The sequence below is a fragment of the Scleropages formosus genome, chromosome 13 (assembly GCF_900964775.1).
Source record: "Scleropages formosus chromosome 13, fSclFor1.1, whole genome shotgun sequence".
NCBI lineage: Eukaryota > Metazoa > Chordata > Actinopteri > Osteoglossiformes > Osteoglossidae > Scleropages > Scleropages formosus.
This window is the reverse complement of record NC_041818.1, coordinates 21,338,335-21,364,262: the sequence shown is the minus strand read 5'-3', so window position 1 is coordinate 21,364,262 and position 25,928 is coordinate 21,338,335. Positions and strand designations below refer to the sequence as shown.

Sequence of the window (25,928 nt, the reverse complement as noted above, 5' to 3'; positions counted from 1 at the left end):
CCATACAATGTTAACAGGCCTGCAGTACAAACTGATATGGATCCTCCTCTATCTTTTGACCCTGGTGGCTAATGAGGAGAAAAGGGGAGGATTTGGCTATGATTCAGTCCTACCACAGGCTTATCAGTGAGCTTCTCCTGGGTGTGTATAGATATCGTCATAATTAGGGAAATCTGTAATAGGCTTCATAATTACAAGGGCGGGGAAAAATAATAGAAGTACCGCATGAAAAAGATCATGTGTCAGTCATACTGTTTAATATCGGTTTTTATGGTTGAAAAGGGAACAGAGTTGAAAATCCCAGTGCTCTCAAGCAAAGCTCGCCAACAGGAACAGACAGACACTTAATAGAATAGCTGCGAAAAATCACAGAACACTGACTTCATAACATATCACATGACTGAATGAAAACATTTGTGATCTGGGGTCAACAAATACAACATGAGCTTTCAAAAAGATAATATAGAATAACGAGGACAAAATCTGTACTCCTGAGGAGTGGAAAAAGTAACACAGTCTGATGAGTAATCTTTCAGTTTTTTACCTATGGCCCAACAAATGCAAAGATTTACTTTGGAGAAATCCAAAAGACATGTTGTCTTGCTGCCAGATGTTACAGATGGTCATCAAACAGTCATGGTATAGGTAGCCATCTCTTAAGAGTCCTTGGGGCTTATAATCGCTCTGCTTTACCTCTTAAAAAATGGTCTAATATTCTTACAGTAACGCAGTATTGAAGGCAGGGCTCCCACTCCTTATTTATTGTGACCCCACTCTCCTATAGAAGATTCAGATATCACAAAAACGATGAAGGAGCAGAAATATTACATAAATAAATGCAACTGGCTTTTTGAGAAATGTGGCTATGGCAAATAGGAAAGTACTGTTTTGGCATGGATGGCTCCATGTAAAAAGGACACACACAGCAAGACCTGTAAAAGGCTTATCAGTGGGTGTGGACACACTTGAGTGATAGTGCACTGATTTCTCTGGGTGATGCTCACTACGCCAACAGAATGTCAAATGTCTCTGTTTCGTAAGACAGCTGAGAAATGTGTGGACTGGAAGTTTTTAAACAAGCAAACTCAATGTCTGGGTAAATTGACTGACCGAAATCACTTGCCCCAAGAGAGGTCGAGGCAAACCGGAGCCTAACCTGGCAACTGGGGTGTAAGGCTGGAGGGGGAGGGGACACAGCCAGGACAGGACACCAGGCTGTCACAATGCACCCCAAACGGGACTTGAACCCCAGACCCACAGGAGAGCAGGACCTGGTCAAACCCGCTGCATCACCATACCCCCCTCAACTAAATTTCATTAGGGTAATATTCTGTTTAGTCTTTTTGTCTTGCTACAGTATTATAACATTTCCATCCATCCAATCAATAACAGCTTCATTAATGTAGGGTCACATGGTCCAGAACCTGTCCTAGAGGCATACAGTACAAGCCAGGGTAAACCCTGGATGGCACACCAGTACTTATAAAGTTAAACATTTTAACTTTTAATTTATTTATTTAAATTATTTGCCATATATGTATCTAAAGTGACCTAAATAGCTTACAGTTAGGCCTTATTGGATTTAGACTCTTGGTTTAATGATCAAGAAGAAGGGAAAAGGCCCACCTTTCCTGTCTCCCTGTCACATTTCAGTGAGGTAATTCGGAGGTTTTACATAAAAATAGTTCAGTGACATGCAGGGTCACAACTCAAAATGTAATTAATCTACATATTTCAGTTTAGTACTGTAGAGGGAATTCATATCACCTTGAGTTTTCCACTGACAATACCTGAGGGTTTCAGCAGCTGTACATAACGGTAGTACTTCAAGTACCTGTTGGACTTATGTATTTCCTTGACTTCTGTGTTCTCACAAAAATGCTACCCTGCATCCAGACAGTGAAATATCCTCAGCATTTTCAGGTGTAGTTAATTCCCAGGTTTACCTGAACACAGTACGCATCAACACTCAACGACGACAGATCACCCAAGACATGATGGAATTTTGATCATCTTTCAATCAGGTGAGAGCCTTATAGATGAGTTACAAGCAAAAAATCTGTTGTGTAATGGCTTTGGAATATGAAATGTTAACAGTTCGGCAGTATACAGGCACACCTATCAACACATGGATACAGAGTAATGTATTTGGAACAAAGTAACTCATAGCTGCCACACACCCTTTTCCTTATCTCTCAGTTATCCATTTACAATTTAATTTTACAAGTGACAGTCCACAAAATATGGGAAAAGTGCAAAATGCCTTCTCACCACACCTCTGTGCCCCCACCAACACCCAGTGACAGGTTCAAACACCTCAGTGAAATCAGACCAAGTCTATATAAACCTCAGGTTGTTCTGTTTTCAGTCATCTTTTCAACTAACTCACTAAATTCAAGAGTTAGCTATGGATCATGTTAAACTGATTTTTATTCTAACCTGGATATGTGGAACTAATGCAGCAATAAACAGATATAATGGGTAAGTCAAATAATAAACTATGTGCTATTGCTGACTTGCTATTTTATTTGTAGTTTAACAATAATAAATTGACAATGTGAAACACAGACAATTCAGGCATACTCAGTACAGTTCAATTCAATACAGGGGGGAGATCTATGGGGGGAACAGACAAAAAGCAGTAATGCAAAACGTCTACACAGTGCCATCTAGTAGTTGTTTTCACTAATTTATTTATTAAATACAAGACTGGAGCACAGTTATGAATAAGAAATTTTAAATTACATTAAATAATGTAAAGCTAGATTACGGAAAAATTAAGACAAGACACGGTATGTCATGGTTAAGTAACTTTTAGATGTTTTTTTTTTGTAGATGAGAAGATTATAATGAGTTTTCATTAGTATTACATTTCACATTTCAACATTTTTCTGTTCTGCTTTTACTGGGACAGCTGGTTAGTATAGTGGGTAGCGCTGCTGTCTTTGGCTCTAAAGATTGTAGGTAGAATAACATTGCCAGTTGCTTTGGAGAAAAGCATCAGCTACACGAAAGAATGTATGAGTGGAGTTTGTTCAATGTATTTTATAGAAATAGGTTATGTGGAAATTTCAATTTGACTCAGTATGTTAGACAGGGACCCTGCAGTCTCTGTCCAGTTTGGGGATTCCTTTCTAAATGAAGGAGTCTGTTTATCATCAATCCATCAATTGCTAAAGCTAATTCAAGGTTAACAAAGGCTTGTCCTGTTGTATTCATTGATGGTCCATCAAATTTCCCAGTCAATTTCCATTTTTTAAAGTGAGAATGGGGGGTGTAGTGGTGCAGCAGGTTTGACTGGGTCCTGCTCTCTGATGGGTCTGGGGTTCGAGTCCCACTTGGGATGCCTTGTGACGGACTGGTGTCCTGTCCTCGGTGTGTCCTCTCTCCCTCCAGCCTTACGCCCTATGTTGCCTGGTTAGGCTCCGGCTCACCACGACCCTGCTCAGGATGAGCAGCTTCAGCCAGTGTGTGCATGTGTGTAAACTGAGAATGTCCTTTGAACCTATGATTCTTCATCTGGCATATATATTTTGTAATGACATCATTGTGATTTTCATCATAAAACCAAATGCTTCTTCGAAAAAAAAGCCTTTTTTCAGTGTTTCCAGTTTCACATACTCAACTTTGTCTCTTTTTTTTTTTTTCTACAGATATGGAACTGACACACTAATAGACAAGGAAGATGGTAAGCTGACAACATTTTTGTAAAAAGTTGTTCTACAGTGGTGAAATGGTGGTTCTGTTAGTGTCCGTTCATCTCACAAAACAGCACGGTCCAGCAGAAATAATGAGGACTAGTGCAATTACACAATACTTACACGTTGTTCAGGTAATTAAATCATTTAAGGGCAGAGCAATGACATGCATGATGTAACATGATATGAACACCCATTTATAGATTTATAAGCTAATCAAAACACACCCATCTCACTGCAAGATTATGTCATTGGCAAAACTAAAATAGGCTTGTGTCCAAATTAATATGTTCATCCCTCTATCTACCCATCCATCCATTCATGTTACAACATCAGCACAATGAACTGCAGCTTGGGAAAGCACATGGTATGAGTTAGTGTATAATATGCTGATAAAAACTTTGCTCCATGGCATGTTCACGCAGTACACTAAAGGCTATGCAGAGTCATGGTTCAGCTGAACAGTTTCCATTGGTATTACTGTTACTGCTGCAAAATAATATATAACAATAAACAAAGGTACAGTCTGAAGGGGTCCATTTGTATCTTATTCGTTCTGATATAAAACCAAAACTTTAAGACAATTGTTAAATTCAGTGTAAGCAGGTGACAGCATCCCCTAAACTTCACCACTTTTCCAGCAGCTGTCCTGACATCCTGTGACTTCAACAATGACAGCATTCCCTTCTGCCAGTTCCGGCAGGATAGTGAAGATAACAGTGACTGGACGCGGCATCGTGGGTCTACTCCAACCAACGGCACTGGCCCAAATGGGGACTACCCAGACGGAAGTCAGTACTGACCCCTCATGCCACCAACCATGCTCTTCATTAAACCGAACAGATTGAAGGACACAAACAGCTTAACATTTAACAAAACCACATATGTTACATCCATTTAAAATCACTACCCATTTAAAAAAATTAATAGATGAAGAAATAATAATTAAATCAGTAGCTAAATTTAACAAGCTGTCATAAGACTATGTATCTTTTACCTTGCAATTCATGTGTATTTCAATTTGAAAAATGAACTGGTGCTCTTTTACCTCCCCTTACACCCTTCATCCATATTCTCTCTCCATCCAACCAGATGGCTATTACATTTATCACGAGTGTGACAACGTGGCCAACGGGCAAAGAGCCCGTCTGATCAGCCCTCTGCTCCGCAGCAACTTGCCCCAGATGTGCATTCAGTTCTGGTACCATATGTATGGCTTTGACAACCAAAACCATCTCCAGGTTCTGCTCCAGAAGCCAGACACGGAGGAAAAAGTTTGGGAGAAAGTTGGCTTCCAGAGTCCAGCATGGCTCGAGGCGGCTGTGACTGTGGCAAGTCCTGTGGGACAGCTTGTAAATGTGAGTTTCTCTGGTGGGGCCAGGGACAAAGGGCAGAAATGACACAATTTTTTTTTTTGTCATGCATATGTATGGTCCCCCTTACAACATGGGGCTTTTAAAAACAATTTGAATCTGGAACATCATCAACACAGCAGTAACAGAAAAAAAAATGGAATTCACAAAAACGAGCTGAAAAAAAAATCATCTCTGAACAAAACTGTAGAAATCTTGGGCCTGTTCAACTGGTTATTGGTGCTTATACTTTAAATTCATCATACAAGTAACATTACCATTATTGTGACCATCACAAGTGAACTCTATCTGTGTCTCCAGATTGTCTTTGAGGCCAGACGGGGACTGACACCATCATGCGACACAGCGTTAGACAACATAATTATCAGGGAAGGCGCTTGTGCCGGTATGCATCACCTGACATTGCAATGTGAAAACAAGTATATCTGTACGTTTATATGTCTTATTTGACATATATTGCCATATAAGAGTGTGACTAAGGTGAATCTTCGCTATGTTTCTTTGCAGCCTGTTTGTCTGAATGTGACTTTGACACCACTGGTGATCTCTGTGGTTGGACCACTCAAGCGCTTCCTCATTTCTTTCCCTGGGAGCAGTGGAGCGGACCGACAGACACAGTGGGAACGGGGCCCGATGACGACTTCTCTAAGCCTGGTTGTAAGTGACCCATGCTGTTCAAGATTACTATATGTCTGAATTGTATCAATTACAGTTTCTCATTGCTTACAAGAACATTGCATAAAAAAGATCAACGGCCAAAAAAATCAGGCAGAAACTATTTGCACTTTAAAATACTCTAAAACTCTGCTTTACCCTCTACCTCCTGTGCCCTGTGCAGTTGGCATGTACATGCTGTTAGACTCCTTCTATGGCTTGGAAGGAGTTTCATCAGAGCTGCTAAGCCCACTCAGCTACTCAGAAGGATGTCTGTTGCTCAGCTTCCACTACTATATGTACGGCACTGCAACCAAAATGCAAATCAATGTCTACGCTATTTCTCCTGGTAAGACTCACCAGCTAAACAACTGAACAGGTTTTCATGTCAGTGGGGAAATATGACATTTATTAAAAAGTTGATATAACTACATAAATAAGAATAACTGTCTTTCAAGGAGAAATGCTGGGAACTCCTTTGATGAGTCTGACAGGAAATCAGGGAAAAGGCTGGAAAAAGGCAGAAGTGTTTTATACTGGCACAGCACAAATTCAGGTATGGGTTGTTGGCCAATCAGATTGCATTTAATTATGTTGACATACTAAAAATATGTTTATCTCAAAGGGGAGTGTGACACCATGGTAATTAATTGAGTACTATCTATACTTATATGTCCATCTCCTTTGCCTCAGTTTGTGATCCAGGGGGTCTATGGAGAAACAGACAAGACTGACCTGGCTGTGGACAGTGTTTGCATAAAAGCTTGTCAAGGTATCGTGCTGGCCTCCTCAGTGCCTGCAATATTTCCAACATACTGTTCAGAAGACTTTCTAGCTCTGGATATGTGATATTCAGTTTCTGTTATGAAAAGTACTAAAACTGCTGTGATAAAGTCCCTCCTATCTGTTGAAAATAAAAGATTTGCCCATTTTAGCACAAACATCAACTGTGAAACCAACAACCTCAACGGGGACGACAGTGAAACCATCAACATCCACAACTACAACTCCGTCCACCACACCAAAACTTCCAACAACTACACCTAGTAAGTACTTACATAAGTTACATGAAAACAACGAAAAGACGACATACCTATTTAAAAATGATAAATAGCATTCTAGTAGGAAAAAAAAAACTTATGTCTGAACTCTCCTCATACCCATATTGCAATGAAGGCAAAATGTAGTCTTCACTAAATCTAAAAACAAGATGTGAATGCTGCTTCAAATACTCCTGCAATGAAAAACTTGCTACTGAATTTACTAGCAGGTACAAAGGTATGCAGAAGTTATGGGGGGAGGAAGTTAATTCCACCACACTGGGTACAAAACAAAACAGTATTGCTTTCTCGTTGGGGTTAATAGCCTCGTTGGCTATCAAAACAGTTCGGACTTGTGTTCGTGTTAAAAAGATTAAAAAGTTGAAAAGCGCGCTTCCAGCGCACGTGACCAAGATTTTGTGAAAAAAACTGAAGTATATTAAAATGCAAATCCTGTATTTTTTACAGAAGACGTGTGCGGCTGAAATAACATGTTACTAAAGAACTAGAACGATATTAATCATGTTCCGGAAACTTTTACAAGGTAAAAAAAAAAAAAAAAAAAAGAAAATTAGTGAACAAAACTTGCAGTATTACTGTACTGTCTTTGACGTGTTTATGAAAACTGGCGGACTGACGAAATGCACCACAGTATCTTTTAATTGTTTCCTTACTGTTAGTTATGATGCACGTTCAACAACTGGTACAACAGAACCACTGTAAGTAGCAAATTCTTTGACAAAAGTCAAGTAGAAAATCTCTTTAAATTTCGCGTCCTTCTCTCAAGCGCTTAAAGTCGCGCGCGCATTTTCTGAACTTCCGGTGCTGCTTTGGGCGCGCTTCCAGCGCACGTGATCAACATTTTTGTGAAAAAAAAAAAACTGAGGCGTATTAAAATGCAAATCGTGTAAAGTTTTTTTTTTTTTTTTTTCTAGAAGACATGTAGGTGAAACGATGGCTGTTGAAGGTTCAATCCAAGCAATCAAAAAAGAGGAGGAAAAAAATGAGTGAAAATGATAATGCTGCCACAGACCATTTACTGAGCCCTGAGAAGAAGCTGTGTGAAGCACGGCTAGATAAATTCTTCTCAAATACTGTGCAGTTCCTGCCAATAAATTGGCCATTCTAAAGCAGAGATTCAGTGTCATGTTAAAGTTGTGGAAAGGAGGCAAGTTTTTTAAAACTCTTCTTATTGTCTCTTGTTTTGGAAATTCTGTCAGTAGCATCAACAGCAAAACCACCAATATCAACACCTTTCACTGCGAAACCATCAACGGCATCCACAACTACAACTAAACCTCAGACTACGGTTCCGCCCGGTAAGAACTCACAACACAGAAACACAGTGAGGACCACATGACTATTTCACACAGATTATTTCTGAACTTCCTCTCATACCCATATTGCAGTGAAGTGCCCCCCAAATTCCCACTACGTTGAGTGTGGCCCAGCCTGTATCCCAAGCTGCCAGGAACCATCCACCGACTGCACAGGATCCTGCATCACTGGGTGCTTCTGTGACCCAGGCTACTTGTACCGCGGCCACCGCTGCGTACCTGTCAGCCAGTGCGGCTGTTTGGATGATGACGGCAATTACTTTGAGGTACAACCCCAGTAATACAAGCACCTAAAGCTACAGATGTGACACTCGGATCGAATCTCGCTGGCAACATAGCTGGATCTGTTCTAATTTCTCTTGTTTTGTCTTATTAGTGCTCCATTGTTGATTTTCATACACGAGTGTATGTATGAAATTGGCAGGATGCTTCTTGGGTTAGACTGGGTAGAGATGAGAAACATCTACCTCTTTGACTTGTGCTGTTGTCATTTGGAAAAGCTTGAGGAATCGTTGGCACGGAATGCTTTAATTCATTCCTCCTGTAAAGCACCATTGTCACTTTCCTCTCTGATGATTCCCTACCCAAAGCCAGGAGAAGTCATCTTCGGTACGGGCTGCTCCAAGCTGTGTCGCTGTGCAGGAAACTACACGCTGAACTGCGTGGACAACTCCTGTAAGCCCACAGAAGAGTGTCGAGAAGTGAATGGCGTCGTGTCTGGCTGCTACCCCAAAGGTATGGAGCCCACATGCCGTCAGGACACGTGGACCAAATTTCATTTAAATTGAGTCATGAATGAGTTTCTGCAGTAAATAAGTCCTAGACTTTCGCGCAACTTATCACCTATCTGCTCCCTGCATTTACCTCAACGCATTGGACTTACATGCTTCTGAACTTGATTCCTTAGACACGTCTACCTGCATTGTATCTGGTGACCCCCACTACACCACATTTGATCGCCGTTATTATGACTTCATGGGAAACTGCAGCTACCTACTGTCCAAGCCTTGCAACATCACGGCAGCCCCGCAATTTGCGGTGTATACTGACAATGAGAATCGTTACAACCAGCTCTCCATCAGCTACCTCAAAGCCGTACATGTGCACACCCTGGGGGTGACTGTTTCGGTGCTGAAGGACGGAGTGGTACAGGTGAGATGCGGTACTATTCGCTCTGCGTGGAAGGATGAATTAAGGAAGGAAGTAGCTCTCCTGACTTTGAATGGCGGCTCAATATAATGTTTGAAGGTAAATAACTTCTGAGGTTAAAATGAACCTGCTGTTGTCTTCTTTCAGTTGAACGGGACCAGAATAAACCTTCCCGCCAGCCCTGTGCCCGGCCTGTCCGTATTCCAGTCGGGGAGACAGTACACCGTGGCTGCTGATTTTGGGGTGACGGTTCGCTATGATGGCAACCACTATATGGACATCAAAGTTACGAGCGAGTAAGTCTTAGCACAGGATGGTATCGTGCGCGAAACTCACGTACAGTGTAACCGGAAAGCCAAGTTTTTCTGATGTTTCGAGAGGAACGCTTTGGGTTGGCAACATTTCGTCATTAGTTATTGTTTAAGTTCAACGTCCCATCTCTACGTGTTTCTCTGTGTAGCTACAAGAATGCCCTGTGTGGGCTGTGTGGAGATTACAATGGAAAGCCTGAGGATGACTTCCGCACCCCTGAAGGCCAACTGGTCACCAGTCCTAATGATTTTGGCCATAGCTGGAGCTCCGACCCGAAGTGAGACAGGCCTTCATTCCAGAAAATTACTACAAAACACAATCAGCTGTACACATACAGTATGTACTAACCACCTGACTGGATTGTTGCAGCTGCAACAAGAAACCAAACGACACCATCCCAGAGTGCACAGAGAGTGAACTTGACCTCTTTAAAAGTCCAGCCTATTGTGGGATCTTGCTGGATGTCAAAGGGCCATTTGCGGTCTGCCATCCAAGAGTCAACCCCAACGTAAGTCATTGCGCTGGCAAAAATCCAAATGTTTTATAATGCATTTCTAAGGCTGGAAATATCCAAAGGAACTGCATGGCCGGCCAACAAATGACATGACAGTTCCAGTAAGATGAAGTGTCTCCTGTCAGAATTTCTTCAAGGACTGCTTGTATGACCTGTGCGCGTTGGACGGAGCTCAGACGTCACTGTGTGAGGCACTGGAGTCTTATGTCAATGAGTGCCAGGACCGTGGAGTAAACGTGGGACCCTGGAGGAACACAACCTTTTGTCGTAAGGGGCTATTTCCTCCCTTGGGCTCTGCAACTATACAGCTGTTGAGAAAAACGCTATATTTCGCCACACTGCAATGTTATCCGAATATGTGGAATGATAACGACTTGCCATGATGAGCGCCATGACCCGATGCTTTCTTTCCCTGCAGCTCTGCGTTGCCCCCCAAACAGCCACTATGAGGTGTGTGTCCCTGCGTGCCCTCCTTCCTGCGCGAACCCAAGTCCAGGGCAGTGCAACAGCTCGTGCGCAGAGGGATGTGTGTGTGACCCAGGGTACGTCTACAGCTCAGGGCTGTGTGTCAAACGAGAGACATGTGGCTGCCAGTACAGTGGACAGTACTACCAGGTAAGTTGACTGTGTTTGTGTATTTGGCTGGTGCTCCTGTACAGCTGTCTAAGCAACTGAGTTTATTTATTGATTTCTTTATTCATTCTCAAATGATCATAAAACCCGTATTTTGAGACTTATTAGCACATGCGTTTACCGTGAAAGAGAGTCTCCATCGTGTCTCCCCTCCCCACCCCCGTTTCAGTCAGGAGAGGAGTTCTACACTGAGGGATGCCGGTCAAAATGCAAGTGCGAGGGTGGCGTGGTGACGTGCACAGAAGGAACGTGTCCTCCGCAACATACGTGTGGGGTGCAGAACGGACAGCTTGGCTGTTACCCCATCGGTGAGTTCTCATTGACTTCCTTTCACCGCTCCCTTCTCACATGACTGCGTCCAATAGAGATACGCAGCGAAACGCTGACTAACATCACCGACCCTCTCTGAAGGCACTAAGGACTGCTACATCTCCGGAGATCCGCACTACACCACCTTCGATGGAAAGTTCTATACTTTCATGGGCACCTGCACCTATACCTTGGCTAGAAGCTGCCAGAACAGCACAGGTCTGCCGTTTGAAGCTGCCTTCCGCACGAAAGAACGTTCATTTCTCATGCGGTTCAGAACTTCGCACCAGTTAAACGCAAGAATAATATTATCCCTTCATGTGCGTCATAATATTGACGTCTTGTACAGTCTGTGTTTTGAGCTCTTGCGACTGATGTGCTATGTACTGCAATCTCAGGTCCTTGGTTCTCAGTGGAGGGCAAGAATGAAGAAAGAGGTGTCGCAGGGGTCTCATACCTCCGCAAACTGTATGTGACCGTTGGTGGAGTTACAGTCACGATGATGAAAGGCAGGAAGACGATGGTTAGTATAGACCTAAGAATTCAGTGTCAAAGTGCATTGCTGCGGTCCATTGCATCTGCATGCAGTATGCGTATCATTCTTGTATCATTTCTCTATCGTTTCTGTTCAAGTCATCATCGTCATCTCTTCCTCTGCAGGTAAATGGGCTACGTGTCTCCCTTCCTCACTCGCCCTCCCCCCTAATATCGCTCTCCTTGGCCGGGCAGTATGTCACCCTGCAGACCCCCTTTGGTCTCACCGTGCGCTGGGACGGAAACCACTACGCTCAAATTTCAGTTCCCAGGTGAGTTCAAAGGCTCACGCTCTGGACCGCAGTTTCCGCGTGATGTGACGGTTTCAGCAACTGAATGACATTGGCGAAGGAAATCACCTGCAGCATTTGCTGGTTTTATTGGTATGATCCCAAGTATTCTAATCCCATGGTGTTCATCTCTCAGCTCCTATTTTGATCAGATGTGTGGTCTCTGTGGAGACTACGATGGAAACTCAAATAATGACTTCACCAAACCAGATGGCTCACTAGCTGGTAGTTCCAATGACTTTGGCAACAGCTGGCAAACTGAAGAGGACGAAGACGACAGGTCAGTACTTATATGCATCTTATGTGCGTGCAGAACGGACAGCGTGGCTGCTACCCCACGAGTGAGTTCTACCCCAGCGTAAGTTTAGGGGATTTTAAGGGGTGCTGTTTCATTCGACTACCTGCTTTCGTTCCAGGTGTGAATCTGACAACAAACCTGAGCCCCCGTGCAACCCCAGTTTGGAGGCAGAGGTGTCCAAACCTGAGAAATGTGGGAAACTGAATGACACTCAAGGACCTTTTAGGTAAGCAAATACCTATAGATACCTTCAAAACGTTTTGGTATTATGAAAGAGAGAAAGGATACATGCCCACGTCACAGCTATTGTAGCAGTAGCACATGGCCACACCACCTGAGGAACAGTGGCATGCTAATACAGGATCGTATCGTGTGATGGGCAGCAAGTCATTGTTACTGTTGCAGCGAACTCCTAAACGGTGGCACACACTAATGTCTTTCGTGAGCTAATTTACAATGCTGACCAGTGCTGAACTTCTGTGCAAATGCCTGTGGCTGCTATTTTGTCTCTCTTGCACTCCAGAGACTGCGTTAAAGTGGTGGACCCACGGCCTTATTTCCTGAGCTGTGTGTACGACATGTGTCGTTACGAGGGACTTCTGCAAACCTTGTGTGACCAGTTGCAGGCTTACACCGATGCCTGCCTGAGTGCAGGAGCCCCAGTGCACCAGTGGAGGGAGCCACACTTCTGCCGTACGTCCGAGAGACTGCGTTAAAAAATTATTTGTGTACTTCAAAGAATGCTGCTATCAGTATGATGACTGACTGAGCTGACAAAACAAGTTCCGTGTTTCACACTCCGCTGTGAGTGCTGTACCCTTATGTAGTGTCTCTCTGTCCTGTAGCTCTGGCCTGTCCGCCCAACAGCCACTACTCCCTGTGTGTGAGCGCATGTCCAGAGACGTGTGTGGGAAGCGGTGTGGGGTTGCCGGGCTGTGAAGAGCTCTGTGTGGAGGGGTGCCGCTGCGATCCTGGCTTCATCCTGAGCAATGACCGCTGTGTTCCTCTCAAAGACTGTGGCTGCATGGACCATCAAGGCTCCTACCACCCTGTTAGTCCAGTAAACAATATTAAAAGTGCTGACACAGTTGTAAATCATAAAAAAAATTTAGAGTAGACCAGTGGAAATTTTGAAAGAATGTTGATATTTCTCATCATTTTGGTAAATTAGCCAAGCAGTTAGCGAAAGTGAGTAAGCAGTGAGTATGAATGCGTGAAGCTGGATATAAGTATACAAATGTCACAGGTAGCAGCCAGTGAACGCTTTTTGTGCATTTCCTCTTCAGCTGAATGAGAGTTGGTACCTGGAGGGCTGCACCCAGCGCTGTGCTTGCCAAGGAAAAGGCCTGATCGAGTGCCACAACACCTCCTGCGGTCCAGCAGAGAGCTGCCAGATGCAAGATGGCGAATATGGTTGTCACGCGCTGGGTATGACACATTTCTGTCGGATTTCCTGACATCCAGTCAGGTATAACTTCGAGAAAAATGTGTGTTGCAGAAAGGAAAAGTGCTATCATCCATAGTAACAGCAAGCATCCTAACCATTTTGCCTCATGCTTTGCCTTACTGGAGGAAATATGTAGTATTACTGTGTGTGTGTTCAACTGGAGTCATTAATCCATTTCATTACTTTGAGGATGGGCAGAAATAATAGGTAATATATTTCCCCTTTATGGACGGCGTTAAAGGCTAGATGTGAATGTTGCTTCAAATAGTGCAATGCAAAACTTGAAGTTATGGTGACAGCAAGTTTATTCCACCACACTGGGTCCAAAACAAAACTGTATTAACGTATTGCTTTTTCGTTGGGGTAAATAGCCTTTTTGGATATCAAAGCAATTCGGGCTTGTATTCGTGTTAAAAATTATTATTAACAGTAGGAAAAACAATATTTAGAAAGCACATACACAATTTAATATTCATTGCAGGTAACGTTGACCGCTATTTTTCCAAGTACTGCATGCACGTGACTAGAAACTAAGTAGTACTGTAAGCAATGATGCAACCAATAAATAAATCAACACTAAAACATCAAACAGTAAAACGAGGCTGTTCTAATAAATAATGTGACAATAATGTTGGTTAATTCGGCTGAAATAACAGGCCGTTAATAAAGAACTAGAACGATATTAATCGTGTTCCGGAAACTTTTACAAGGTTAAAAAAAAAAAAAAAAAAATTAGTGAACAAAACTTGCAGTATTACTGTACTGTCTTTGACGTGTTTATGAAAACTGGAGGACTGACGAAATGCACCACAGTATCTTTTAATTGTTTCCTTACTGTTAGTTATGATGCACGTTCAACAACTGGTACAACAGAACCACTGTAAGTAGCAAATTCTTTGACAAAAGTCAAGTAGAAAATCTCTTTAAATTTCGCGTCCTTCTCTCAAGGGCTTAGGGTCGCACGCGCATTTTCTGAACTTCCGGTGCTGCTTTGGGCGCGCTTCCAGCGCACGTGACCAACATTTTTTGTGAAAAAAAAAAAACTGAGGCGTATTAAAATGCAAATCGTGTAAAGTTTTTTTTTTTTTTCTAGAAGACATGTAGGTGAAACGATGGCTGTTGAAGGTTCAATCCAAGCAATCAAAAAGAGGAGGAAAAAAATGAGTGAAAATGATAATGCTGCCACAGACCATTTACTGAGCCCTGAGAAGGAGCTGTGTGAAGCACGGCTAGATAAATTCTTCTCAAATACTGTGCAGTTCCTGCCAATAAATTGGCCATTCTAAAGCAGAGATTCAGTGTCATGTTAAAGTTGTGGAAAGGAGGCAAGTTTTTTAAAACTCTTCTTATTATCTCTTGTTTTGGAAATTCTGTCAGTAGCATCAACAGCAAAACCACCAATATCAACACCTTTCACTGCGAAACCATCAACGGCATCCACAACTACAACTAAACCTCAGACTACGGTTCCGCCCGGTAAGAACTCACAACATAGAAACACAGTGAGGGCCACATGACTATTTCACACAGATTATTTCTGAACTTCTTCTCATACCCATATTGCAGTGAAGTGCCCCCCAAATTCCCACTACATTGAGTGTGGCCCAGCCTGTATCCCAAGCTGCCAGGAACCATCCACCGACTGCACAGGATCCTGCATCACTGGGTGCTTCTGTGACCCAGGCTACTTGTACCGCGGCCGCCGCTGCGTACCTGTCAGCCAGTGCGGCTGTTTGGATGATGACGGCAATTACTTTGAGGTACAACCCCAGTAATACAAGCACCTAAAGCTACAGATGTGACACTCGGATCGAATCTCGCTGGCAACATAGCTGGATCTGTTCTAATTTCTCTTGTTTTGTCTTATTAGTGCTCCATTGTTGATTTTCATACACGAGTGTATGTATGAAATTGGCAGGATGCTTCTTGGGTTAGACTGGGTAGAGATGAGAAACATCTACCTCTTTGACTTGTGCTGTTGTCATTTGGAAAAGCTTGAGGAATCGTTGGCACGGAATGCTTTAATTCATTCCTCCTGTAAAGCACCATTGTCACTTTCCTCTCTGATGATTCCCTACCCAAAGCCAGGAGAAGTCATCTTCGGTACGGGCTGCTCCAAGCTGTGTCGCTGTGCAGGAAACTACACGCTGAACTGCGTGGACAACTCCTGTAAGCCCACAGAAGAGTGTCGAGAAGTGAATGGCGTCGTGTCTGGCTGCTACCCCAAAGGTATGGAGCCCACATGCCGTCAGGACACGTGGACCAAATTTCATTTAAATTGAGTCATGAATGAGTTTCTGCAGTAAATAAGTCCTAGACTTTCGCGCAACTTATCACCTATCTGCTCCCTGCATTTACCTCAACGCATTGGACTTACATGCTTCTGAACTTGATTCCTTAGACACGTCTACCTGCATTGTATCTGGTGACCCCCACTACACCACATTTGATCGCCGTTATTATGACTTCATGGGAAACTGCAGCTACCTACTGTCCAAGCCTTGCAACATCACGGCAGCCCCGCAATTTGCGGTGTATACTGACAATGAGAATCGTTACAACCAGCTCTCCATCAGCTACCTCAAAGCCGTACATGTGCACACCCTGGGGGTGACTGTTTCGGTGCTGAAGGACGGAGTGGTACAGGTGAGATGCGGTACTATTCGCTCTGCGTGGAAGGATGAATTAAGGAAGGAAGTAGCTCTCCTGACTTTGAATGGCGGCTCAATATAACGTTTGAAGGTAAATAACTTCTGAGGTTAAAATGAACCTGCTGTTGTCTTCTTTCAGTTGAACGGGACCAGAATAAACCTTCCCGCCAGCCCTGTGCCCGGCCTGTCCGTATTCCAGTCGGGGAGACAGTACACCGTGGCTGCTGATTTTGGGGTGACGGTTCGCTATGATGGCAACCACTATATGGACATCAAAGTTACGAGCGAGTAAGTCTTAGCACAGGATGGTATCGTGCGCGAAACTCACGTACAGTGTAACCGGAAAGCCAAGTTTTTCTGATGTTTCGAGAGGAACGCTTTGGGTTGGCAACATTTCGTCATTAGTTATTGTTTAAGTTCAACGTCCCATCTCTACGTGTTTCTCTGTGTAGCTACAAGAATGCCCTGTGTGGGCTGTGTGGAGATTACAATGGAAAGCCTGAGGATGACTTCCGCACCCCTGAAGGCCAACTGGTCACCAGTCCTAATGATTTTGGCCATAGCTGGAGCTCCGACCCGAAGTGAGACAGGCCTTCATTCCAGAAAATTACTACAAAACACAATCAGCTGTACACATACAGTATGTACTAACCACCTGACTGGATTGTTGCAGCTGCAACAAGAAACCAAATGACACCATCCCAGAGTGCACAGAGAGTGAACTTGACCTCTTTAAAAGTCCAGCCTATTGTGGGATCTTGCTGGATGTCAAAGGGCCATTTGCGGTCTGCCATCCAAGAGTCAACCCCAACGTAAGTCATTGCGCTGGCAAAAATCCAAATGTTTTATAATGCATTTCTAAGGCTGGAAATATCCAAAGGAACTGCATGGCCGGCCAACAAATGACATGACAGTTCCAGTAAGATGAAGTGTCTCCTGTCAGAATTTCTTCAAGGACTGCTTGTATGACCTGTGCGCGTTGGACGGAGCTCAGACGTCACTGTGTGAGGCACTGGAGTCTTATGTCAATGAGTGCCAGGACCGTGGAGTAAACGTGGGACCCTGGAGGAACACAACCTTTTGTCGTAAGGGGCTATTTCCTCCCTTGGGCTCTGCAACTATACAGCTATTGAGAAAAACGCTATATTTCGCCACACTGCAATGTTATCCGAATATGTGGAATGATAACGACTTGCCATGATGAGCGCCATGACCCGATGCTTTCTTTCCCTGCAGCTCTGCGTTGCCCCCCAAACAGCCACTATGAGGTGTGTGTCCCTGCGTGCCCTCCTTCCTGCGCGAACCCAAGTCCAGGGCAGTGCAACAGCTCGTGCGCAGAGGGATGTGTGTGTGACCCAGGGTACGTCTACAGCTCAGGGCTGTGTGTCAAACGAGAGACATGTGGCTGCCAGTACAGTGGACAGTACTACCAGGTAAGTTGACTGTGTTTGTGTATTTGGCTGGTGCTCCTGTACAGCTGTCTAAGCAACTGAGTTTATTTATTGATTTCTTTATTCATTCTCAAATGATCATAAAACCCGTATTTTGAGACTTATTAGCACATGCGTTTACCGTGAAAGAGAGTCTCCATCGTGTCTCCCCTCCCCACCCCCGTTTCAGTCAGGAGAGGAGTTCTACACTGAGGGATGCCGGTCAAAATGCAAGTGCGAGGGTGGCGTGGTGACGTGCACAGAAGGAACGTGTCCTCCGCAACATACGTGTGGGGTGCAGAACGGACAGCTTGGCTGTTACCCCATCGGTGAGTTCTCATTGACTTCCTTTCACCGCTCCCTTCTCACATGACTGCGTCCAATAGAGATACGCAGCGAAACGCTGACTAACATCACCGACCCTCTCTGAAGGCACTAAGGACTGCTACATCTCCGGAGATCCGCACTACACCACCTTCGATGGAAAGTTCTATACTTTCATGGGCACCTGCACCTATACCTTGGCTAGAAGCTGCCAGAACAGCACAGGTCTGCCGTTTGAAGCTGCCTTCCGCACGAAAGAACGTTCATTTCTCATGCGGTTCAGAACTTCGCACCAGTTAAACGCAAGAATAATATTATCCCTTCATGTGCGTCATAATATTGACGTCTTGTACAGTCTGTGTTTGAGCTCTTGCGACTGATGTGCTATGTACTGCAATCTCAGGTCCTTGGTTCTCAGTGGAGGGCAAGAATGAAGAAAGAGGTGTCGCAGGGGTCTCATACCTCCGCAAACTGTATGTGACCGTTGGTGGAGTTACAGTCACGATGATGAAAGGCAGGAAGACGATGGTTAGTATAGACCTAAGAATTCAGTGTCAAAGTGCATTGCTGCGGTCCATTGCATCTGCATGCAGTATGCGTATCATTCTTGTATCATTTCTCTATCGTTTCTGTTCAAGTCATCATCGTCATCTCTTCCTCTGCAGGTAAATGGGCTACGTGTCTCCCTTCCTCACTCGCCCTCCCCCCTAATATCGCTCTCCTTGGCCGGGCAGTATGTCACCCTGCAGACCCCCTTTGGTCTCACCGTGCGCTGGGACGGAAACCACTACGCTCAAATTTCAGTTCCCAGGTGAGTTCAAAGGCTCACGCTCTGGACCGCAGTTTCCGCGTGATGTGACGGTTTCAGCAACTGAATGACATTGGCGAAGGAAATCACCTGCAGCATTTGCTGGTTTTATTGGTATGATCCCAAGTATTCTAATCCCATGGTGTTCATCTCTCAGCTCCTATTTTGATCAGATGTGTGGTCTCTGTGGAGACTACGATGGAAACTCAAATAATGACTTCACCAAACCAGATGGCTCACTAGCTGGTAGTTCCAATGACTTTGGCAACAGCTGGCAAACTGAAGAGGACGAAGACGACAGGTCAGTACTTATATGCATCTTATGTGCGTGCAGAACGGACAGCGTGGCTGCTACCCCACGAGTGAGTTCTACCCCAGCGTAAGTTTAGGGGATTTTAAGGGGTGCTGTTTCATTCGACTACCTGCTTTCGTTCCAGGTGTGAATCTGACAACAAACCTGAGCCCCCGTGCAACCCCAGTTTGGAGGCAGAGGTGTCCAAACCTGAGAAATGTGGGAAACTGAATGACACTCAAGGACCTTTTAGGTAAGCAAATACCTATAGATACCTTCAAAACGTTTTGGTATTATGAAAGAGAGAAAAGATACATGCCCACGTCACAGCTATTGTAGCAGTAGCACATGGCCACACCACCTGAGGAACAGTGGCATGCTAATACAGGATCGTATCGTGTGATGGGCAGCAAGTCATTGTTACTGTTGCAGCGAACTCCTAAACGGTGGCACACACTAATGTCTTTCGTGAGCTAATTTACAATGCTGACCAGTGCTGAACTTCTGTGCAAATGCCTGTGGCTGCTATTTTGTCTCTCTTGCACTCCAGAGACTGCGTTAAAGTGGTGGACCCACGGCCTTATTTCCTGAGCTGTGTGTACGACATGTGTCGTTACGAGGGACTTCTGCAAACCTTGTGTGACCAGTTGCAGGCTTACACCGATGCCTGCCTGAGTGCAGGAGCCCCAGTGCACCAGTGGAGGGAGCCACACTTCTGCCGTACGTCCGAGAGACTGCGTTAAAAAATTATTTGTGTACTTCAAAGAATGCTGCTATCAGTATGATGACTGACTGAGCTGACAAAACAAGTTCCGTGTTTCACACTCCGCTGTGAGTGCTGTACCCTTATGTAGTGTCTCTCTGTCCTGTAGCTCTGGCCTGTCCGCCCAACAGCCACTACTCCCTGTGTGTGAGCGCATGTCCAGAGACGTGTGTGGGAAGCGGTGTGGGGTTGCCGGGCTGTGAAGAGCTCTGTGTGGAGGGGTGCCGCTGCGATCCTGGCTTCATCCTGAGCAATGACCGCTGTGTTCCTCTCAAAGACTGTGGCTGCATGGACCATCAAGGCTCCTACCACCCTGTAAGTCCAGTATTTATCATGAAATACTGACACATATTGGTGAAGATGAAAATATCCTCAGTGAAACACCATGAATTTTCTGATTTGTTATATAAATTTCTCACGAAAATTTAGATAAATTAGTTTGAAAACATGAGTTTGATGTATACATATGTGAAAGGTAGTAGCCATTTATATTTATTCATTTAGCAGATGCTTTTCTCCAAAACAATATACATCTCAGAGAAAATACAATGTCTGCATTACATTAGCAAATAGAGACTTAGATATAAACATGTGATTCTTAAGTACAGTTAGTTTCTTTCTACCATATGAACCAGTGTAGATCACATGAGCAGCTGCATAAAACTTTATCCGAATATCGACGATTTCTAACCACCTTCCTAGTAATTTTGTTTGCAAAATATATATAAACATTTACGTTACATTACAGGAGTAGTTGCGTGAAGATTCATCCATTTTTTAACAGGCATGATCTCACAGTTATGGTGTATGAACATTTACACATTACGTGAACTTAATAAATCATGGGTGAAGTGATTCTGGAAGAGGTGAATTTTAAGACCCTTTTTTAATGTGTACAGTGATTCAGCAGTTCTGAGTGAGAGGGGGAGGTCATTCCAGCACAATGGAGCCAGAACCTAGGACCTTCATGCATGCAACCACCATTTATTGCCTTTCATGTGTTTGGTGTTCAGGTAAATGAGAGTTGGTACTTGGAGAGCTGCACTCAGCACTGTGTTTGCCAAGGAAAAGGCCTGATCGAGTGCCACAACACCTCCTGTGGTCCAGCAGAGAGCTGCAACCTGCAAGATGGCGAATATGGTTGTCACGCACTGGGTATGACATACACATTAGTAACACCTCCTAAGAGACAGTGAGCTTTTGTTTTGGGGCAGATTTATGTGAAGATTTGTTAAACTTTTTGAGTTACTACTATTTATTGTACTTAAAGTTTATCTTTTGTCTGTGTCCCATTGCTTATTCAGATCGTGGAATCTGCTCTGTTTCCGGGGACCCTCATTACACCACATTCGACAAAAAAGTTCATCATTTCCAGGGATCCTGCTCGTACACTTTAACTCAGCCTTGTAATATCACCTCTGGCTTGCCATACTTTTCTATTTACACCCAAAATGAGCACAGAGGCAGCAGCAAACACGTATCTTATGTCCGTGCTGTCACTGTTAAGGTTCATGGGACAGAGATCATTCTGAGCAAGGGCCGTCAAGTACAGGTGAGAAGCCTTAGCGTGGATTCTGCATGGTAGTTCATAATACATCAGACTTTGGATCATGAATTACTCATTCTTTGCAACCCCTTCTTTCTCTAACAGGCTAATGGTGTTCGATTTACCCCTCCGGTTTTTCTGCCAGAGGGTATGAAGGTCTTTCTCAGTGGCACGTTTGTGGTGGTGGAAACAGTTTTTGGACTGCGGGTGCGATTTGATGGGAACCACTATTCTGATGTCACCCTGCCTTCATCCTACAGTGGACTCCTGTGTGGTCTTTGTGGTATGACTTTCTGTGTCATCCAGAGTGTGCTTTCACATAGGATGAAGCAAGACTGTTTTACCAGGCTAAGAGAGCCATCATACCAAATCATAATAAGTTCAGACACTGACATAATTGTTGACAATCTGAAGAAAGCCACTGCTTGCTACTACACACACTGTCTGAAACCGTTCATCCCAAACAGGGTCGCGGCAAATTGGAGCCTAACCCAGCAACACAGGGCACAAGGCTGGAGGGGGAGGGGACACACCCAGGACAGGACACCAGTCCATTGCAAGGCACTCCAAGCAGGACTCAAATCCCAGACCCACCAGAGAGCAGGCACAGGCCAAACCCACGGCACCACCACATCCCCCCACTTGCTACTAGAACAGGCATTTACAGTATCATACATTTACATTTATTTGCTTAGCAGACGCTTTTCTCCAAAGCGACTTACAACAAACACTATGTAGTGTTACTAGCCCACACACCTTATTCACCCAGGTGACTTACACTGCTAGATACACTACTTACAAGGGGTCACTCATCCATACACCAGTGGAACACATTCTCTCTGTGAGACACACACACACACACACTATGGGGGAACCTGAACAGCATGTCTTTGGACTGTGGGAGGAAACCGGAGCACCCGGAGGAAACCCACGCAGACACACGGAGAACATGCAAACTCCACACAGACTGAGCAGGGATCAAACCCACATTCTCTCACACCACCCAGGCACTGTGAGACAGCAGCACTATTTGTTGTACCACCATGCAATTTCCACCATGCATATGCATTTTTCATTCCATAGACACTTTTGCCCACATATGAGCTACGTGAGCATAATACAAACAAGCTAAAGAAGAAAAAATAATTATGCAGACATTAGAAGACAACTAAGTTAGTTAATGGGCTATCTGCTCAGGTGTGAATAAACAACCACAACAGCTATTTTAATTTAATTGGATTGGGTTGGAGGGGGGTGCAGTGGTGCAGTGGGTTGGACCACAGTCCTGCTGTCCAGTGGGTCTGGGGTTCGAGTCCCACTTGGGGTACCTTGCGATGGACTGGCGTCCCGTCCTGGGTGTGTCCCCTCCCCCTCCGGCCTTACGCCCTGTGTTGCCGGGTAGGCTCCGGTTCCCTGCGACCCCATATGGGACAGGCGGTTCTGAAAATGTGTGTGTGTGTGTGGATTGGGTTGCAGGTCTCTGTCAATGCTAATTAAACATTTAAAATGATAAATTATGGTTCTGTATACCACCGTACAGTATGCTTGAATTGTAATGTGCATTTGTCTCAGTAGAAACAATTACATTTTTTTACATGTTATAGTTAGCTGGTACTTTTCAGTGATGGTCATTCCCTGTGTTTTACCAACAGGGAACTTCAATGGTAATCCGGGTGACGACAACCTGAAACCAGATGGCCAACCTGAACCCAACACCTCCCTGCTGGGAGAGAGTTGGCAGGTCCCTGACAATCGCACAGAGTGAGTGTTGCCAAGCACAGCTTCAGGGTTCACTGTGGGTTTTGGCCTTTATGCTAACAGTTTGGAGTAGCGTCAGTGCCGTTCATCCATCCTAGCTATCTAAGAGGTGTCACTTGGGCAGATGAGAACCGTAAATAAAGCAAAGTCTCTTCTCCATTTTACTCCTCATCATTGTTTTGGCTTACTTCTGCTTTGCTCCATCAGCTGTTCCCATGATGGAGGAGTAGATACCTGTAATGACAAGGTGTTGGCTGAAGCTCAGAAACCTACTAGCTGTGGCATGATCACAGATGTCAGTGGTAAGGCAGTAGACCATCAAAAGCAGAATCCAACACAGATCCCAAGGACAAATGTATTTCAAATAATAAGCAAGCATCTTTGCAATTATTTTTTTATCCAACAGTATAATGGAAAGAGTGGACCAAATTATTGCAAAGCTGTCTAGGATCTAGCAGTGTCAGTTTTAGCAGAATCAAATAGCAGTTCATGACAGAAGTGAGTCAGCTGCAGCAAAGACTTACAACAGATTTGTGCAGAACTTCCTAGTCAGCCTCAGAGACATTAGAGGGAAAGGCAGCTGAACTCAAGTGAAATGAATATATTAAGATTTATTTTAACCCACTTTGCATACTCTCTTTCAAAACATATTTGTTCATTAATAAGCACTACTGGAAAATAGCCAATATCTTTACCTCTATTATTAAAACCTTTTTTTCCCTTTTTGGCAGATAAATTCAAACCCTGTCACTCAGTGGTGCCTCCTGACATTTACTTTGAGAACTGTGTATATGACCAGTGCGGGACTGGTGGTGACGCTGTGGCCCTGTGCCAGGCCATCCAGAGCTATGCTGACCTTTGTGCGCAGGCTGGAGTTCCTATCTCTTGGAGGAACAACACATTTTGTCGTAAGTTTAACGATACAGAGCAGTGGTTTGCACAAACTCTCATGGAGTGCTGGCATGCTGTCAGTGGTTACATTTCTGCATTATGTGCAATTTCTATATTATATTTATATAAACCATTTGTGATATCAACAGATGTGGAGAAACGTGCAAAAATATAAATGTTTTCCAGTATGCTAATCATTTACTCTTAGTGCTGATTCATGGTAACTTCCAGAGTTTGGCATTCATATGAAATCATTCACCTCAACTCCCTATTTCCTCTTACTCAACAGCTCTGAAGTGCCCTGTGGGCAGCAACTACACTGCTTGTAGCACAGCTTGCCCACCAAGCTGCCAGGGCCTTGACTCTGCTGCCACATGTAACCAGCCCTGTGTGGAAGGGTGTGTCTGCAACTCTGGGCTGGTGCTCAGCGGGGACAAGTGTGTGCCCCTCAGTCAGTGTGGCTGCACAGACAAGAACAACAACTACCGACCGGTACTGTACATTATTGTTATTAAACAAAAAGCTTCCATGTTGACTGGCAGGTCAAAAACACAGCCAGATCCAGGGACTTTTCATGCCTCTTCTTAAAGACCTAATTCCAGTGTCTGATCATTTGATCAGGTGGGAGACAGCTGGTTTCCTGTGGCCAACTGCTCAGAGCGTTGCACTTGTGCTGGACCCAACAACATCATCTGTATGCCGTGGCAGTGCAGCCCTGCCCAGGAATGTGGTGTAAAGGAAGGAGAGCTTGCCTGCCATTCAATAGGTCAGGGCACTCTCATAAAACCAACCTTCCACTTGTTATACCATGAACTAAAGGAATTAGTGTAATTTAGAAGCACAGATTGCACTGTATAGGCCATAGGAGATACTTTCCAAGCATGGTAAATCTTATTCCTTGTGCATGATGAAACTAAACGTGTGCACACTCATACACCTGTGTAATGAAAAAAATTACTGAATTATTTCCTTTACAGGCAAAGGTGTGTGCCATGTGGCAGGTGACCCCCACTACTACACTTTCGACAGCAAGATGCACACCTATATGGGAACCTGTACTTACACACTGGTAGAGGTGTGTAACAGCAGCCAAGTGACTTCCTTCAACATTGTGGCCAAGAATGAGGAGCGCGGACAACCCCAGGCCTCCTACGTTCACTCTGTCATTGTCAGCATCCCTGGTTCCAATATTACACTCAGCAAGGCTGGACGGGTACTGGTAAGAAATGGGGAGCGATTGGAGCATTGAGTGGAAAAAATAGAATAAATACAGGGGGTTGTGTTCTTCATCATCTGCCTTAACTGAAACATACAGCATTTACAACAGTTTAAGAGAAGACTTTTTTTACCACCCTGTGCAGCTCGATGGCAGGAGGATCCGCACCCCTTTCACCATTACGCAGACTGGCGCTCAGCTGTATGCAAGCGGTGTCTACAGCGTGCTTGACACAAACTTCGGAGTCATTGTGAAGTTTGATGGCGTGCATCACTTGGAGATCACAATACCAGGAGACTACTTCAACAAGGTATTGTACCTTACTGGAACAATTGCAGTTTCAGTTTTGAACATTTCATGTGCTATTCCTGATAAATTCATAAATAATAGTGAGTAGTTTAACTGTATAAGTTGCTTTGGAGAAAGGTGTTAGCTAAATGAGTAGATATTTCTCCAGTTGCTTTTTACCCCTGTCTGACCTTTTTCAATGGTATGCCCCATATCTACGTTGGTCACCATTTCTATGCAGGTGTGTGGCATGTGTGGAAACTACAATGGCAACCCCAGTGACGATAACCTCATGCCCAGTGGCAAGCCAGCCAAGGATGTTATTGAGCTGGGTAACAGCTGGAAAGCTGAAGGAGACAGTGACCCTGGGTAA

At 44.3% G+C, this 25,928-nt stretch overlaps 1 protein-coding gene across 1 annotated transcript in view; it reads left to right on the top strand.

Moving 5' to 3' along the window:
* Positions 1-2,477: 2,477 nt before the first annotated feature.
* zanl (zonadhesin, like) overlaps positions 2,478-25,928 on the top strand; it is a 30,540-nt gene continuing 7,089 nt past the window's right edge. The window contains exons 1-52 of the mRNA XM_029257173.1: positions 2,478-2,481; positions 4,340-4,489; positions 4,791-5,029; positions 5,372-5,456; positions 5,579-5,728; positions 5,910-6,024; positions 6,661-6,771; positions 8,230-8,368; positions 8,693-8,837; positions 9,010-9,254; positions 9,399-9,547; positions 9,712-9,840; positions 9,933-10,071; positions 10,203-10,344; positions 10,496-10,692; positions 10,880-11,018; positions 11,122-11,238; positions 11,418-11,542; positions 11,680-11,825; positions 11,980-12,123; positions 12,260-12,367; positions 12,665-12,834; positions 12,987-13,192; positions 13,428-13,569; positions 14,969-15,064; positions 15,155-15,348; positions 15,673-15,817; positions 15,990-16,234; positions 16,379-16,527; positions 16,692-16,820; positions 16,913-17,051; positions 17,183-17,324; positions 17,476-17,672; positions 17,860-17,998; positions 18,102-18,218; positions 18,397-18,521; positions 18,659-18,804; positions 18,959-19,102; positions 19,239-19,346; positions 19,644-19,813; positions 19,966-20,171; positions 20,870-21,011; positions 21,161-21,408; positions 21,508-21,685; positions 23,055-23,163; positions 23,368-23,462; positions 23,892-24,068; positions 24,341-24,543; positions 24,673-24,817; positions 25,029-25,270; positions 25,413-25,577; positions 25,797-25,924. Coding sequence (XP_029113006.1) covers positions 2,478-2,481; positions 4,340-4,489; positions 4,791-5,029; positions 5,372-5,456; positions 5,579-5,728; positions 5,910-6,024; positions 6,661-6,771; positions 8,230-8,368; positions 8,693-8,837; positions 9,010-9,254; positions 9,399-9,547; positions 9,712-9,840; positions 9,933-10,071; positions 10,203-10,344; positions 10,496-10,692; positions 10,880-11,018; positions 11,122-11,238; positions 11,418-11,542; positions 11,680-11,825; positions 11,980-12,123; positions 12,260-12,367; positions 12,665-12,834; positions 12,987-13,192; positions 13,428-13,569; positions 14,969-15,064; positions 15,155-15,348; positions 15,673-15,817; positions 15,990-16,234; positions 16,379-16,527; positions 16,692-16,820; positions 16,913-17,051; positions 17,183-17,324; positions 17,476-17,672; positions 17,860-17,998; positions 18,102-18,218; positions 18,397-18,521; positions 18,659-18,804; positions 18,959-19,102; positions 19,239-19,346; positions 19,644-19,813; positions 19,966-20,171; positions 20,870-21,011; positions 21,161-21,408; positions 21,508-21,685; positions 23,055-23,163; positions 23,368-23,462; positions 23,892-24,068; positions 24,341-24,543; positions 24,673-24,817; positions 25,029-25,270; positions 25,413-25,577; positions 25,797-25,924 — 7,859 coding nt within the window. The remainder of the gene's footprint in view (positions 2,482-4,339; positions 4,490-4,790; positions 5,030-5,371; positions 5,457-5,578; positions 5,729-5,909; positions 6,025-6,660; positions 6,772-8,229; positions 8,369-8,692; positions 8,838-9,009; positions 9,255-9,398; positions 9,548-9,711; positions 9,841-9,932; positions 10,072-10,202; positions 10,345-10,495; positions 10,693-10,879; positions 11,019-11,121; positions 11,239-11,417; positions 11,543-11,679; positions 11,826-11,979; positions 12,124-12,259; positions 12,368-12,664; positions 12,835-12,986; positions 13,193-13,427; positions 13,570-14,968; positions 15,065-15,154; positions 15,349-15,672; positions 15,818-15,989; positions 16,235-16,378; positions 16,528-16,691; positions 16,821-16,912; positions 17,052-17,182; positions 17,325-17,475; positions 17,673-17,859; positions 17,999-18,101; positions 18,219-18,396; positions 18,522-18,658; positions 18,805-18,958; positions 19,103-19,238; positions 19,347-19,643; positions 19,814-19,965; positions 20,172-20,869; positions 21,012-21,160; positions 21,409-21,507; positions 21,686-23,054; positions 23,164-23,367; positions 23,463-23,891; positions 24,069-24,340; positions 24,544-24,672; positions 24,818-25,028; positions 25,271-25,412; positions 25,578-25,796; positions 25,925-25,928) is intronic.